At 37.6% G+C, this 17,041-nt stretch overlaps 1 protein-coding gene across 3 annotated transcripts in view; it reads left to right on the forward strand.

Moving 5' to 3' along the window:
- Positions 1–17,041, forward strand: part of garz (Sec7 domain-containing protein garz) — a 116,953-nt gene that overhangs the window by 85,452 nt on the left and 14,460 nt on the right. For 2 of the 3 annotated variants that reach the window (XM_083138083.1, XM_083138085.1), the window contains exons 26-33: positions 1,633–1,805; positions 6,046–6,271; positions 8,202–8,392; positions 9,397–9,555; positions 10,357–10,554; positions 12,986–13,099; positions 13,293–13,458; positions 15,538–15,679. In XM_083138083.1, coding sequence (XP_082994209.1) covers positions 1,633–1,805; positions 6,046–6,271; positions 8,202–8,392; positions 9,397–9,555; positions 10,357–10,554; positions 12,986–13,099; positions 13,293–13,458; positions 15,538–15,679 — 1,369 coding nt within the window. The remainder of the gene's footprint in view (positions 1–1,632; positions 1,806–6,045; positions 6,272–8,201; positions 8,393–9,396; positions 9,556–10,356; positions 10,555–12,985; positions 13,100–13,292; positions 13,459–15,537; positions 15,680–17,041) is intronic. The other variant, XM_083138084.1, reaches the window with a different exon arrangement.

Consider the following 17,041-nt stretch of genomic DNA (forward strand, 5'->3'; position numbering starts at 1 on the left):
AAAATTCACTTGCGAACCCATGAATAACAATGTAATTTCTTTCCTTGATCTGCAAATTAAGACAACTGACTCAACAATTCAAACATCAGTCCATAGAAAAAAATTAGCGGGGGAAAAATACATCCATGCCAAATCAGAACATTCGCGTATAACAATGGATAACATATTTTTAAATTTTTTCCTGAGAGCACAAAGACTATGTTCTAATAATGAGGATATCAAAAATGAAGAAGAAAGGCTCTTTAATATAGCAAAAGAAAATGGCTTTCACACTAACAGAATAAACCAAATCAAAAAACAAGTTGCAAGAAAACTAAAGGAAAAGAGAAATACAGACAAAGATGAAAAATCTGTTGGAAAGAAATTTGTGTGCATTCCATTCCACAAGGGATTCTCACATAAAATTGCAAAAATTTTTAGAAGTTTTAATTTCAAAATTGTTTTTAAATCACCAAGAAGTTTGGAATGTACATTTAATGAATTCAAAATGAGAAACTCGCTACCAGATGTGGAAACCACAGGAATATATAATATAAGTTGTTCATGTTCAAAAGACTATGTGGGACAAACAGCAAGGAAATGGCAATAAGATGGCACGAACATGATTTGGACATTATAAATCTAAAGCCAAGAACAGGTTTGTCAACTCATATCATCGAAGAGAAGCATTTGATTAAAAAGAGAAGGGTTTTAAAAAGATTAACGGGAAACACAGAGTTGAATGTCTGGGAAGCCTCGTTCATTGCAGAAGAACACTGGAATAAATTAAATAATGAAAATGGTAACATAGATCCAGTGTGGAGTTTTCTTTTTCACAAATGGAGTAAGCCACCATCTTTAAAATTTAATGTAACAGAAAACATCAAGAGACTTTGTGAAAACAATGATGAATTTGAATTACCTGATGATATTTGGCATTCATAATTTAAAAAAAAAAAAAAAAAAAAAAAAAAAAAAAAAAAAAAAAATAGACTGCTTTTTTCACAGTTAAGTTGCTATATTACAACAATGTACCATTGACAACATCCATTATATAACAGATTCTTTTTGTTTAAAAATTACTAACCATTGTTATAACTGTATCTTTAGTCAAAATGAAAATAAATGTCTGATGAAAGGAGCGTGTGTTCTCCTGAAACGTCACAAAGAAAAAACTGTTTTCTTATGCTTGTAATAACCGTAAACTACAGGAAAATAATCACAACATGACTGTTATCAACATTTTTCAGCAAATGAAATGTAGAAATTTATCAGCGTTTTGCTTTACAAGTGATATTTTCCACACAATGCGGGTACAAAAATAATGAAAATTATGCATTTACATAATTTCCTGGATATTTAAGCTCCACAAAAGTGTTGCATGGCTTTTTTTGTGGACTCTGCTAGACCCTAGAACTCCAAAAGTATCATCTGGTATTGGCAGATTAATTCCAACTGATATTTTCTGATATGGCTCACCCTACTCAAGACTTAACAGAGGGAAGAACATATTCTGTTTAGGACGTGGTGTTACAGGTACAAGGTGTCGTAATGGATAACTTCAGGTAGATGCAATGTGCAAACAAGATCTAAGCTGATAGATCTGTGCTTTTAGATTATTGTTGAAATGAATGACTTTTTTTTTCTTTTCAGGTGCTCAGTCGGATGGAGATGTGCAGACAGGCGGTGATGACAGTGGACTGGGGAATGAGAGAGGCTATACATCTGATTCAGAGTTGTGTAGAGACACTCATTCTTCCCGTCACACCATTTCTCGACCTACAAGTCCGGAGCTTAGCAACAACAGCCCTGGTGGATGGATTTTGGTAAACAGTCTCTGTATTATAGAAGTTATTGTTGTTTTGATAGCATCAAAGGTTGAGAAATTACTGAAAAAATTAACACAGGTTGAGAAGTTACTTTACCTTTTTCATGACTAAGTGTTACCATTAGCTTGCGATGTAATACGAGGGTAATTTGGAAAGAACCGCCATTGTGGCATGGCACTAGTAGTAGTGGGCAGAGTGTGCAACCGTTGTTACATCACGCAATCTGTTATTCAGTAAGCTTCCAGCTGTGCTAATGAGAGCATCGTAGTGCCACACATGTGCTGATTATAACGTCACAAAATGTGTACTGCCATCGAAAATCCCACGAAATGCAAGGTACGCAGAGTGATAAGATTTTTGGACAAAAAATTTGCAGCAGCAGACATTCATCGTGAATTGTGTCCTGTATACGGCCCAAACATTATGGGTGAAGGTGTTGTGTGTCAGTGGGTCAGATTTTTCAAAGAAGGAAGGACAAACATTCATGATGAATCTAGGAGTGGTAGACCGTCTGTAGTGAGTGATGATCTTGTCAACAAAATTGATGACAAAGTTCGTGAGAACCGTCGATTCACAATCTTGGAACTTTCTGAACAATTTCCGAACATTTCTTGGACTGTTTTGAACGAGGTTGTCACCGGAAAATTAGGCTACCGGAAGTTCTGTGCTCGGTGGGTCCCGAAAATTCTCACGGAGATCCACAAAACCAATTGAATGGGCTCTGCCTTAGACTTTCTTTCCCAGTACAACACGGAAGGGGAGGAGTTTTTGAACAGAATAGTGACTGGCGACAAGACTTGGGTGAATGCTGAGACAAAACAACAGTCAATGGCATTGGTCATACTGGTTCTCCAAACAAGCTGAGGAATGCATGTCAAACTTTGTCAGCGAGCAAGTTATGACCACCGTGTTTTGGGATACTAAGGGAATCTTGCTTGTTGAATTCATGGAACATGGTACGACAATCACTTCTGAAGTTTACTGTAAGACTTTGCAGAAACTGAGAAGAGCCGTCCAAAACAAATGCTGACATCTGGGGTTGTGTTTGTGCATGACAACGCTCACCCTCACACTGCTCGGCGAACAAAAGACCTTTTGCGCCAATTCAAATGGGACATTTTTGATCATCACCTGTACATACTGGACTTAACTCCTCCTGATTTTCATCTGTTCACTCACATGAAGAAGTGGCTTGGGGCACAGCACTTTGCTGACAATGAGGATCTTCAAAATGCTGTGACAGGTTGGTTGAATTCCCAGGCGGCCGAGTTTTATGCAGAAGGGATTTGTAAGTTGGTGAAACGCTCTGAGAAGTGCTTGAATTTACTATGTTGAAAAATAGAGGACAGCTGTACCTAAACTGCAGTTACTTTCCGAATAACCCTCGTACTTACTTTCTACCTCTTCTTCAAAGACAGTTGCCTTGTTGCAGTATTACCAGTAGCATAGTAGTGATTCTCATTAGATACATATTCTGTCGAAATTGTGCATACAGAATCAAGTAACTGACTTTTTATTACACTGAAATATGCAGTACTTAATTCTGTAGATTTGTCACTGTAAAATTTCATGTGACCAACCTATTGAGAAATGTTTTAATTTTTTAATCAGTTGGTTCTAGTTCATGTGACACTTTTCAAAAGATGATGAACGTAAGGATAAATGAATGGCAAAATTTTTTGACCAATTGAATTCTGGTTACAGCATTTCAGTAACAATAACCTTACACACACACATACGAGGACTGGAACAAACTAATGTATCAACAAATGAAGGTGATGCTGTTTCTAGGATGCAGGAAAAAAAAAGGCATAGCTCTTAAATACACCCAGTCTCACTTAAGCAGGTCATGCAGACAGAGGAGTGTGAATCTGTTACTTAGGGAGTGACAAATCGTACCACTCCAAAATGCTGTTTTTGAAGTGGGGAATAACGTGCGTGGATTAAAATTAAGGTAGTACATGGAATAAATGTGAAGGAATGTTATGCCGCTGTACAAGATGCATGTGGATTAACACCAACTTCATCCTGCAGTGCAGAGGAAACAAACAGGATTTCCAAACATGGGAATGTCTTGCATGACATTGCCCAATGTCATAATGCTGCTTGCATGAGGAAGTTGTTATCATGATGGGGTGGGAGGTACTTGAGCATACTTCATGTTCATTAGACTTTGATCTGTTTTCCAGACTGGGAACCACTGAGAGGAAAGCATTTCCACCCAAGAGGCAGCATCCTTCGAGTAGTAGGGTACATGTTCACGTTCACCAACAAATGCAGTACTGCTACTGGTATTCATTGCTTCCAACAGTGTTCATAGTTGCGTCCTTGCCAAATGGCTAACACCTAACAGGCTATTGTCTGATATGGCAAGACATCATTGCCACATTTGTCTTGTAGATCCTCAAGGCGTTTGTTCATGTTCCTTTTACATGCCACCTCAATCCATACATGTTTTTTTGCACTTCAAAAACAGCATTTTAGAGCAGTTTGATTTGCCACCCCTGGTGGCAAACACCTAACACCTGTCAGTCTGCTGTGTTGAACAGTGATGTCCTGGAAGCAGCAGTGCCTTCATTGTTCATACATTTTAACTTTAACATGGTGACAGCGTTGCCATCATTTTCTTTCCAGCCCTTGTATGAGAGCTAGTCAAGAATGAATGAGAAATATTTTTTTACTTACGAAATACATTAGGCAGAGTCCAGGTTGATATGGTCTTTTTCAAAGTAGTCCCCCCCATCGAGTTTTATACACTTGGCACAACATTCCAGTCCTGGAAGATGTGCTTGCACCCATCTTTTGACATCGTCTTCAGAACTGCCCCGCAGCTCCGATTTCAGACGAGGGAACAAAAAAAAGTCACATGGAGCAAGATCCAGGCTATGTGGAGGGTGCAGGACATTCAATGTTTTGACGAGTCAGATATTGGGCAACAACGTTGGAAACGTCAGGGCATGCATTATCCTGGTGTAGGCGCCAACCAGATGGATGCAGCTCAGTGCATTTTCGACGGATGTGTTCAGCCAGGTTCTTCAAAACTGTCACGAAATACTGCCCAGTAATCGTGGTATGCAACAATTCATGTTGGTAGACCATTCCACGGTAGTACCTTATTCGCCGACGAAACAGCTTTGGCTTTCTTTAGCATCGGAAAACTGGATGATTTCCTGACTGTGCTTGCCTGTTTGCTTTAGGGATCTTAGTGGTGAAGCCAACTCTCGTCACCAGTATGATTGAATCCAGGTAGACCTCGCCATGCTCCGCTACCAGATGCTGAAGCTCCCGACACACCTCCACTCTCACCTACTTTTGTTCAGTCGTTAGCAATCTCGACACCCATCTTGCACATACGCATCTTATGTGAAAGCGATCGTGCAGAATGGTGAATGCACTACCATGGGAAATGTGTAACACGTCTGCCAGTTCATCTATTGTTATTGGGCGATAATCCCGAACAATAACAGCAGCTGTTTTAACCATGATCTCGTTCACTGCAGTGAGCAGAGTGCCCGGATTGCCCTGCTTTGTGGTCGAAACACGGCCCTCCTTAAACTGTTTGAACCACCGAAATGCAGGTGATTTTGAATGGACATCTTCACCTTTTTCCTGCTGAAACATTTTGTATGCTTCTGTAGCAGATTTCTGCAGATGGACACAAAATTTCAAAGCCGCGTACTGCTCCTCACGAACAGACTCCATTTTCCGTATGCAACTTCTGACCATTTGTGTTTTGTTTGCGTGGTGTTGCCAGATGCATGCTCATACGCGCTTGCAATTTTATCTGCCGATTCCCCGAGACAAGTTCTTCTCGCGCAAATTTGTTTCACCACTACATGTTCACTCTGTGATATATATATATATATATAAAAATCATTCCCACTCTTATTTGACTAGCCCTCGTAGTTAAAAGCTTTTTACCTGTTTCTGAACTACTAAGTTGCTGATCATTAAGTAAATGTGAAGTCTCTTAAAAAATTACAAACAATAGAAAGAAGAATTTTTACATTTCTGGATTTTACATTTTCCCATATTATACATTCAGTCTTGATGGTCCCAACAAAGCAAATTGTTGTAAAGTTTTCCTCGATTTTACATTTTCCCCGCATTTTAAGTTTTTACAGTTTGGTCCCCTGAAAAACATAAAATCGAGGTTCCATAAATTTATATCGGTGGTTTATGGATATATAAGTCCATAGTCCCCAAGCATGTCACCAAACATCCTTTCTTGTTTTAGGTTGGAAGAGAAGGCGAAATCCAGCCCATGCAGATTCGACCCCTCCCTGTCAACCAGTTCAGCATAGTCCACGAGAGGGAGCTTCTGTCCCATGACCCCCACTCACTTGTCAAGTGCTGCGAGAGCCTTGCATTCCTGGTGAGGGACGTGGCTCACATAACACCTTACAACTTTGAAAACTGTGTTCATTGCATAAGAACATTTGTTGAGGCCAGTCTTAATTCAAGTAAGTAAATATTTTCTGTATTTTTATTTGTTTATGACCTCACAGGTATGATTTTTTGTATTCTGGGGAAAATATTCTAAATAAATTTTTCTGCACAAATGGAGTTGCATGTAGATGGTAAACCTATTTTTTTTATTATTGAAAGTGCCTAGTTCTGGCACTATTGTGAAACATGTGAGGTTAAATGCTACAAATTTAAAATTTTATGTTGATTTTTATACCAGTTTTATATGAAAAATCACTATACATTGTACGCTTTTAGAAGGAACATGAGTTCAGCCAATACGCAGGCAACAGTTAGTTTGGCAACAGTACTTAACTGCTAGTGGAAGGGAAAGACAGAGAATTCTCTGTGTCCAATATTCAACTATTTTTATATATAACTTGCATGCCACAATTTTCTAACTGTACAACGTTGCACTCCTGCCATTGGCTGGTCACCATGGACAGGCTCTGCATGTCTCCACCCGATATCGCTTCTAAAACCGTATGCCGTATAGTGATGAACCAAATGAAAAAATTTTGCTGGTAATAAAGTGCTAATATGAAATTTATCAATACTGCTAATAGATATTCTTTATTTATTTATTTATTGAGAAAATTCCAGATACAGTACAGGTGGCCATTTTACACTGAAATTGTCAACAATGAAAAAGCAATAATAATAAGAAGCAAAAAATAAAAAATAATAATTAAAAGTAACAAAATAACACAAAATAAATAGCATTATTTTATATTTCTTTACAAACATTTCTTCTAATCGAAGACCGAAAGGCAAACTCGGAGGAAAATATATTGATACTTGATGAGAGATCATTGTATTGTGTGGTAAGTCTGTAAAAGAGAGATATTTTGTGAATTTCTTGTCTAGGTTTTTTTTGTGTAAAATAAGGTTGTGTTGCATGTTGTGCACATAGGTACTCGAAAGTGGAATTCCTCAAGGAGTGTGTTGCAGCGAATTTTGCCATTGACAATTTTGTATAAATAATTGAAACCATTCTGCAAACGGCGCTGATATGCAGTCCGTAAGTTTAGAAAATACAAGAGATGCTGAGATGAAGAATTGCGTAATTAAGGAACCCTGTAACGAACTACTGAAAAATTACAAATGTTTCAGGAAAAACCTAAATACTTCATTTATCGTCTTAATGTACAGGGTGCTGCATGCAATGTCGTACCATTGAAATATCTCATCAAAACTCAATTATTGGGCTATTGGTGTTTCTGTACACCAATGAAATTACATATAAGGGGTAATATGGACAGGTATGAAGAGACACACACACACTAGTTTGTGAGATGATAAACAACAAGTGGTTTACTCTTGAGATGGATGCTTTTCTCCAAGAACAAAGCCTGTGACAGGGATTGAAACAAGTTTCCATATTCATTCTAGTCCATGATAGGCCCCCTGAAAATAGACAGTTGTCAGTGTGTTCCAAAAATATGAAGGGAAGTTGAAGAAGCACTACTACCCTTCAAAAACTCTTAAGATGCATAAATGATTTGATTCAAAGTGCCAGCAACTTACCAGTGTCCCTCATTGAATCATGATAACTTGAAGAGAAAATTTGAAACTATAGTGAATGATTCTATCCAATTTTGCCAAGAATATGTGGGTTATGTATGAAATAAATAGAATAACATTTCATGCACCATCCTGTACATCGCAAGGTGGCTGCAAAAGGTTAGGCTTTGAAAAGAAATATTCTGCTTGGATACTTGCTATATGTAATAATATGAAATTTTCACTAAATTAGGAAATAATATATGGAATGAATAAATCATCAAAATCATAACTACGAACAAATTGATATGCCTATGTGCCTAATGTAAATAAATTAAGAATTACATAATCGGTCCCATCTGAAATGTACATGATCAGATAGATCCATGAACAGTTTTTCTAATCAACATTTCTATTCTTTAGCAGATAAACAGACGTCTAGGAAAGCATCTTCGAAGGAACTGAAGAGCAGGAAGAAAACCGGGAGCCGCAAAAGAGAGGAAGCATCTCGCAGTCACAAACAGAGAAGTCCTCAAAACAATTCAAACCCGTATGATGCTGATGAAAGCGATTCCGAGGAACTGCCAAGCGGCTATCACCAAATATCAATTCAGGTAACGGCACTATTCTTGAACCACATGGAGTACTATATTATGTACAGCCACATACACTTTGGGGTTGTAATGATACCATTGAAAAATCAGTAAGACTGTTACAACCCAGAAGGGTCCATGACTACAAAATTTTTGGTAGGGATGACTGGCATTTAATTTCTGCTGATACTGATAAAGTTCCAATATAAAATTTTATGGATAACGATAACCAATATTCTACCAATGCAGTATAAACTTAAAAAATGTTTCTTGAAGATCATGTCTGTAAAAGAAACTATGTATTTATACATTTAACACTTTATCTGCCTTGTGTATTAAATTGATACACAGGACATCTCCTATTTCAGGCCATGTGTATCAGAATGAAATGCAACTTGCAGGCAGTGTGTATAGTTCTCATACACACCTTCTTTGAAAACAAATGTATGTATGAGTTTTCTCACAGATGGAACACTAAATGGATTTGTGATAAATAAATGCACAAAATGTGGTTGTATAGAATGTAGTATTGTGTAAGGTAGTTGATTTACTTAGTATTGTACATTTGAGTTTTGAATTTCAGAATAAATATTTACATAAAAAGAAACTGGTTTGTTACTACAGGGTGTGCATAATTGACACACACCATCAAAATAGCTCCAGCCTCCCACAAAAAAAAATGCAAAATTGGCCTGGCAGTTATAGTGTTAAATTTCAAAACCCCAGACATGTGAACTACATGTGTAATTTCAGCAAAATAGTTTTAAAGTGGGAGAATTTTGTACAAAAATCTGGTAATTTTGTATTACATCTGTAACAATATCAGTAATTTTACTGATACACCAGTATACCTGTATCAGCCAATATCGAAAGTGTATCGATTAATCTGTCTCTTTTGTAAATTTCGATACATGAGCTGTATACTTGTGTAAAATGGTTCAAAATTTGACCAACAGTAGCTATGTAGCTGTTGCAGAAAGTTCACTGTTTGCTTTATGAAGGTTGTAACCTAATATCTCTTTCAGCTATTAGACTTGATGCACACTCTCCACACAAGGACAGCTCACATCTTCAGGTGGTGGGCGGAAGAGCATGGGGAGACAGAGTTCATGTCCCTCTGGGCCCAGGGGTGGTGCCCCCTTCTGCAGGGGATAGCACGTCTGTGCTGTGATAGTCGGCGACAGGTACTCCATTTCTATCTTCTCTTTAGAAAGTGTGTACATGTTGCGTTTGTGTTATGCACAATTATTTCAATTTTGTCAAAATTTGCTCAGATATTGAAGAACGACTCTTATGATTTAGCACACACCAGAGCTGTCTGTAGAGCTAAATTTGATAAGTAATGGCATGGTATGCCAGAGGCCCAGGTTCAAGTCCTGATAGAGCCTGCAATTTTTCCTTAAATTTTTGTCCTTTTTTTTATGTAAAATCAAGTAGTTAAATCAGAAGAGGCATTTCTTTTATGTGTATATGATTCTAACTTTATATTGAACTACAGTTCTTGCAATGATTTGGTACTGTTTCAAGATACATGTTTCCTTTCCTAAGACCTATTACTTGATTCAGTTAGATATGTAGTCCAGTATGTAGACACTGAATAATCCAATTATAACACCATTAAGCCTTGTTTTCATGATTATGAAAAACTAAGTATGCTGACCAAGGCAGTAATTTATTTTATTAAAAACATAAACTAAACTTAACGTTTCAACCTTCTAGCAAGGTCTTCATCCGACTCTGTATCAAGTACAAAAGTAACAAGAGTAACATAGTCTGGAGGGAGTAATGTTTGTGTGTATATATAATGCCCTTTTTGTGTATCTTGTTACTTTTGTAACTTGATACAGAGTCTGATGAAGACTTTGCTAGAAGGTTGAAACATTACGTTTAGTTTGTTTTTAATAAAATAAATTACTGCCTTGGTCAGCATACTTAGTTTTTGAATAATCCAAGTATTAGGGTTCATGGATATGTTTGTGTTCCAGGTGAGGATGAGTGCCATAACATATCTCCAGAGGGCACTGCTGGTCCATGACCTCCAGACACTGTCTGCAGCGGAATGGGAATCTTGCTTCAACAAAGTCCTTTTCCCATTGTTGGCAAAGCTGCTGGAGCCTATAAGCTCAGAGGATCCCATGGGGTTAGAGGAGACAAGAGTAAGGGCTGCTACTGTTTTGTGTAAGGTAAGGGTGATTTCAACATTTATGAAAACTCACATTATTTTCATTTTTTTTCTCAGAATGTTGTACTAGATTAACTAGTCATCATAAAAATCTTTGTATATTGTTAGTGCTGCATCATATATGATTGAAATACTATTTCTAATATGCTGACAAGGTTCCCACAGGCCTGGAAATCTCGGAGAAAGAGTGACAAGGTCATTGAAACGTTACGGAATTTTGTAAAAATGTTCAAAAAGGAAGCTAATTATTTTCTTGCCATGATTGGAAACTAAAAACTAGGGCTGAACTGAGACCACTTTCAGCCTTTACCAATATGCACTGCTGATACTCTTAATGATTTCGTATTAATACCATACTTGAAAGTTGTATTCATGTTTTGGGAATGAAAGACACGGTTGATAATTAAACGTTAAGCGAATTACTAACTTTTTTCTACTGCACCCAAGTGAATGGTGGCAGAGGCCAAAAAAAAAATAATAGAACACCTCTCTACAGGTAAGTTTCGTGGAAAAAGCTAGTAACTCACTCACGTCTAATTAATTCAAAGAATATTTATAAATTATAATACATATGTTTCTTTTGGAATTATATTGTAGCAATCTAACTGAGTTTTGCTTTAAAATATTTATAATTTTGCATGATTTCCAGGATATTTATATGAAAGATTTGCATGGCATTTTTGTAGACACTGCAAAACACCCAAACAGTATCAAGGACTAATTTTCAATGAATGCTTTCCAATATTACCTCTGTTGTCAGCCGATATTAATCATACATCGGTACCAGTAGGACATGGGTACCATATGAGAAAGCCGGGTTTGATCCCCAGCAGGGGAGAACTGGGATCCCCCTCCACCTGTTCATACAGCTCCGGTGCCCACCCAGCATGGTGCTGATCACATCACCCCCATCTTTGGCCGAGATCAAGAAAGTGTGGGGCCCTAACTCCACAACTCCTATACACCTTCATGGCATGGTGCAAAGTGCTGGAGCACTTTACTTTAAAAACTTCCACTTTTTTCCCCAATTGGTTTTTTTGGGGGGGGGGGATATTTCATATAAAACTGTTGTTATTTTATTTTCAATGGGGTTGAATAAACTATTCATTTGACTAACATACATAGTTAAAGACATAACATTTGCTAATTTATTATCGGGTTGGCTGGAAAGTTCTGGAAAAGTTATGGGATTTTGTTTTGTCAGATGAGTGGGAACCCTGACTGAAAGTCCACTTTGTCAGAGGCAGCAGCCCTGCCATGCCTGTGATAACAGTGGCTTCAACAGATGGTCCAAATGGACAGTGTTAGACACCACAGTCATTCCATCAGTGAGTTCTGACTGCAACCTGTGCAGTACAAGTGCAGTAAGAGAGAGGTCTCGGCTATTGAGGAAAAACTACTCAGTAAGTCGCTTTCTCTCTCTCTCTCTCTCTCTCTCTCTCTCTCTCTCTCTCTCTCTCTCTCTCTCTCTCTCTCTCTCTCTCTCTCTCTTTCTCTCTCTCTCTCTCTCTCTCTCTCTCTCTTTTTCTCTCTTTCTTTCTTTCTTTCTTTCTTTCTTTCTTTTTATAGAATGAAAGAAAATGGGAGGGGGCAAAAATGATTCCAGAGGACTGTACAGTTTAACATGAGGCCCACAAGTACACAAATGAGAGAGTTTCCAATTTGCATGTCACAACCCACCATTCATCAAGCTTTATCATGAAAAGGCTATTTGGTGTCTAAGCAAGTGCACATCCAGTAAAAATAAAGTACTCTCTTTTGGTCAAAAGTCTATTATTGTAATATTTCAACACAATATACAGGGTGATCCAAAAAGGACTTTTCAACTTTGTAAGTGTATAAAAATTGATTCGGAAAAGTTACAGAACTGGTTTTGGTGTCATTTTGTAAGGAAATACATCAAGTTTGACTAGTGTTGTGGAATAGTACCGAATTCCACCACTACATGTGCCAGCAGCAGTTCCATTAAAAATGGCTGCTTTTGCAGGTCAAGAACGAGCTTACTGTTGGTTTTGGTTTGATGTAATGAAGTCTGCAACGGAACTTCCGTACCCACTGTGGGAAAGATCATCCCAGTAGACCTACCATTTACTCGTGCCATTAGAGTTTTGTTGGTTATGTTATGTCGAACAGAACAAATAGTCCCAACAAAACACTGATGCCAACAGAAAAATCTGAATGAATAAACACAGTTCTCTCTCTAGTTATGTTAAATAATCAAAATTTGATGAAAAATCCAGAAAAAAAATGTGAAGGTAATTGGGTTGCAGCATTGTCCCATTATTTACATTTGACACTACCTTGAAACAAATTGAGGAAGAGGCTGAATGTACTGTTTCTCTCGGGGAACTAGCTGGGAAGTTTGTTAACTTTGTATGTCGTATAATGTTTAATGACAGTAGATGATCCTCAAGTGTAGTTTTTTTCCCCAGGTTTTCTTACACCATTTGTCTCCACTGCTATCACTGCCAACTTTCACCGCTCTTTGGTTAACCATTTTGGACTTTATGGACAAATACATGAATGCTGACAAAAGTGACCTACTGGTAAGTGTGGACAACATTACTTTCTACAATTGGGATTTCTCAGTTTTGCATGAAAAAGTAATTTAATATAACTTGAATTTTGAACTTTAAACTGGGATGCTTCCAGAATTAGATTTGTCAAAAACTTACTATTGAAAAAAATATATATTTTCTTTAAATTTGTTATTAAGATAACTTTCTTTTTCACCTGCAGTCTGAAGCCATTCCTGAGTCCTTGAAGAACATGCTGCTCGTCATGGATTCAGCCAAAGTGTTTTCCTCCAACGAAGGCTACTCACAACTGTGGAACATTACTTGGGATCGCATAAATGCTTTTCTACCAACGTTGAAGGAAGAGCTTTTCAAATCACATCCATCAGGTAATCAAATTATACAATACCATTTTAAAACTTAAAGTTTTCTAATTTAGTTTGTGTCGAATTAATTTTGAGAATAAAGCACACAATACATGTGCTGTGGAGTTTTTGTCGTAATTAACGTATTGAAAATGTAACCGTAGACTTGTACTTGGATACACAAGGACTTGATGAAAATAGTGGTAACATTATAGTCATGTGACATGTGTCTGTTAGATTGGTGTTTGTTTGATTTGGTTTGTTTTACTTCTCGTTTCTGCCACATTTGGGTAATCGTAAAGATGAGGATGAAATTGATGAAGGGACACTCACAAAGAACAGCGATCCCCAGGTTGGGATTTGAACCCTGGACCTCTGATGTCGTAACATGCTGGGATAACCACTCCCCCGCAGAGGTCGGCCAGCTGTTCAATAGCTGATAATTGACTGAGACATGCGAGTGTTATGCACCAGAGCAAAAGGAAAGTGTGAACACCCAAACACAACTTTACTAAAGTTGAGCAATGCTTATGGATGAAATTTGAGGTTGTATAAAGTCATAGTGCCCAAGAATATTTTCTGGGGCTGTATAAAACATGTGGCAATGCAGTGTTGTCCTATGAATGTGTGAAAGTGTTCCTCAAATGACCCAGGATGGTCATTCTCTTTCATGACAATACAAGGTCTCACACTGCTGCCTCTGTAAAAAAAAAAACATTTTCACCACTTTATGAGGGAGATACTGGAACACTCCTCAATATGAGCCCATACAATGATCTATTTGACAAGATAAGAGAGAGCCATTGTGAGGGAAATGTTTCCATGCTAGATACAAGATTATTCACACTAGAGTACTGCATCAGACCACTTTCGCTCACTCAACTCATTCGAATCTCCCACGCTCGAACGTACCTCACTTGTAGTGGAATGATTGATAACGTCCTGTATTTCAGAGCCTAATAAGCAGCACTGTCAACCTAAAACCTATGCATGCAAGGAAACCACTCTATGCAGTTACAATTCTAAATAATAATTTTGTATATTATTATGTAAGGCTCAAATACAGCACATATGAAAGTATTCAATGTCGACAGACTGAAACATAAAATGAATACTCATGCTGACAGACCTGCCTAAGCAATTACAAATATCGTATCACAGTGCAATAAGTATGTGTACTTCATTGTTCACTTACCAAAAAGGATAATCATATTCTGCGAAATAATAAAATGGAGTTATAGCATTCAATCAAACATCATATGAATGTGGCAATAATCGTAGAAACATAAAATGTCCGCCTTGGTAGTTTCAGCCCATAATCATCTATTTCATTTTCACGGATCTCGGTAAGGTACACAAAACTGCATTTTAACATGGAGATGATGACTATGTTCACTTATTTTTCAATTTCACTTCGTCTTTTACTTCACGATCCATATTTGAGGTCCCACTACCATAGGCAAATTACGGAAATACGTGTACTAATATGGTTCGAGAGTTCGGGTGTATTTCGCCCGTTCGGTCATTTTTCACTCGAATGGAAGAACTATCAATTCTGTGTGCCATCTAGAGTAGCCCGTGTGAACTATTTGCCGCTCGAACGAGAAACGCTCATTGCAGCACTCTAATCCACTCTATAGGGTGGTCACTACGGAGTTGGCTGTACCAAAGAGGTGCAGTTGTTTTCACAAGTGTGAAGTGGTAGCCCTGCAGGAAGAATACAGCATGGTTTAAAAGTCCTGCAGGACTATAAAAAGCTATAACTTCGCAGTAATAGGTTTATTACAACGAAGTATAGTTTTTTACACAGAGGAAAATTTAAAATTTTGTTCTGCCGACACTGCTGAATGACGTGGGTGCAGAAGATCACTCAATTCCAAGATGGCATCGAGGCAGGAGAAATAGGACCCACACCTTGGCCTGCAAGGTGATTATTGGCTGTGGGGACATGTCAACACCCAGGTAAAGTTATAGGTTTTTTGAATCCTGCAGGACTTTTAAAACACACTGTACAATGAATAAATGTAAGTGGTTTAGAGTTTGGTAACAGTGTAAGAATGTAAGTGCATCTGCAGACACTGATGTGAATTTTTTTTCTTCCAGTTGAGGCTCAAAACAAAAATAGTGAGCAGAGTGAAAGTGTGCGTCAAGCTATAGGGCAGATGCAGAGTCCAGAAAGTGTAGTTCCACCAACATCCTCAGCGTACCAGCCCGTGGCCAGGTTGACGTCTTCACAGAGTCAAAGGTATTTGTAATTCATGTACTATGCAACTAACATTTTGTGGTTGTCATTTTCTACTTGGGTACTGCTAATATTTTGAAGTGGTAGGCCATGGGTGCGGATGCCCAGTCCTCCATGTCATCAAAAAACCCCATCACCAAACCCCAAGTCTTCAAATTGCAGAGTTAAAAAGAGAAGAAAAAATCCCTTCGACCTGGTTTTCTTACGACTACAACTCGGCAGCGATGGAACACGGAATATGGAGTATCACAATGAAACACTTACATTTATTTATTAAACAAACAAACAAAAATTTAAAATTGATGGTGTCTAAAAATGCATTTAAATAGACTCGGTCAACCTACTTATTAATCACCCTGTACTCGTGAAATCTAAGCATGGGGAATAGCAAATGCTATCCAGAATTGCTCATATCACTGAAATGAAATGCGTGAAACGTTTATCACAAAGGTGTGGTAACAATTTTGTCACCCCCTTTTTTTCTTACTGGTTAAAACCAACGTATGCAAGAAATCGAAAGCTCTTTAGATTAGGTGATGCTGAGAAAACTCCTACATTACCGGTCATATCAAACGAAGAATTGAGTAGTTTATTTTCCCCCAACTTTTATTGTTAAACGTGTCTACCCAGTATGCACAGATGTCTCTTCCTGCTGAAAAGGAAACATATTCATTGTATCAACATCTTCATGAAAGAAATGTGGTATGTTTTCTGATTTATTATACAAACGTTTAATAAACAAAAATAGATTGGATATGCATACCTAGACCAGCTTCAGTGGCCTTAATTTCCCCACATAATTATAATTAGTACAGGTTTATACTTTTCATATGTTTTGATCAGAATTCCAACGAACGTTCTATCTTTTATTATTCATTGTACTGAAAGTCCTGTTATACAGGCTAGAAACTATATTGACCTTTACCCTCTACATGAAAATATATTTTGTTGAATAAAATTTGTATTTTACTCAGTGTGTGTCTTAATTGAAATATTTTATTCAAATTGACCACGAATTGTAACTTCACAGTTTACAGTTATTTTAGCGAACTTCTTCACAGTTCACTAAAATAAACTGTTTCAAATATTTTGCCGATTAGCAAGCCATGTGTATGTTTTGCATTGCGTCAGACAGTACAACTGTTTCCTAATTAAAGATTACAATGTGCACATCAGATTTAAGTTTTAATCAACGTGAGAAGTTTTATGCATATTATTTGAATGCTTCGATTGCTCAATGTTCAAAAACGAATTTGTAAATGGTGACTGCCAAACTGAGCACCTTGCTCCACAAGACAAATCACCACTCTTGCACTCATTTTTGTGACATTGTGCTGGGACCTTTTCCTCGTTTTTGCCCTTTTT

Source organism: Lepisma saccharinum, chromosome 16, assembly GCF_977018435.1.
Source record: "Lepisma saccharinum chromosome 16, izLepSacc3.1, whole genome shotgun sequence".
Taxonomy (NCBI): domain Eukaryota; kingdom Metazoa; phylum Arthropoda; class Insecta; order Zygentoma; family Lepismatidae; genus Lepisma; species Lepisma saccharinum.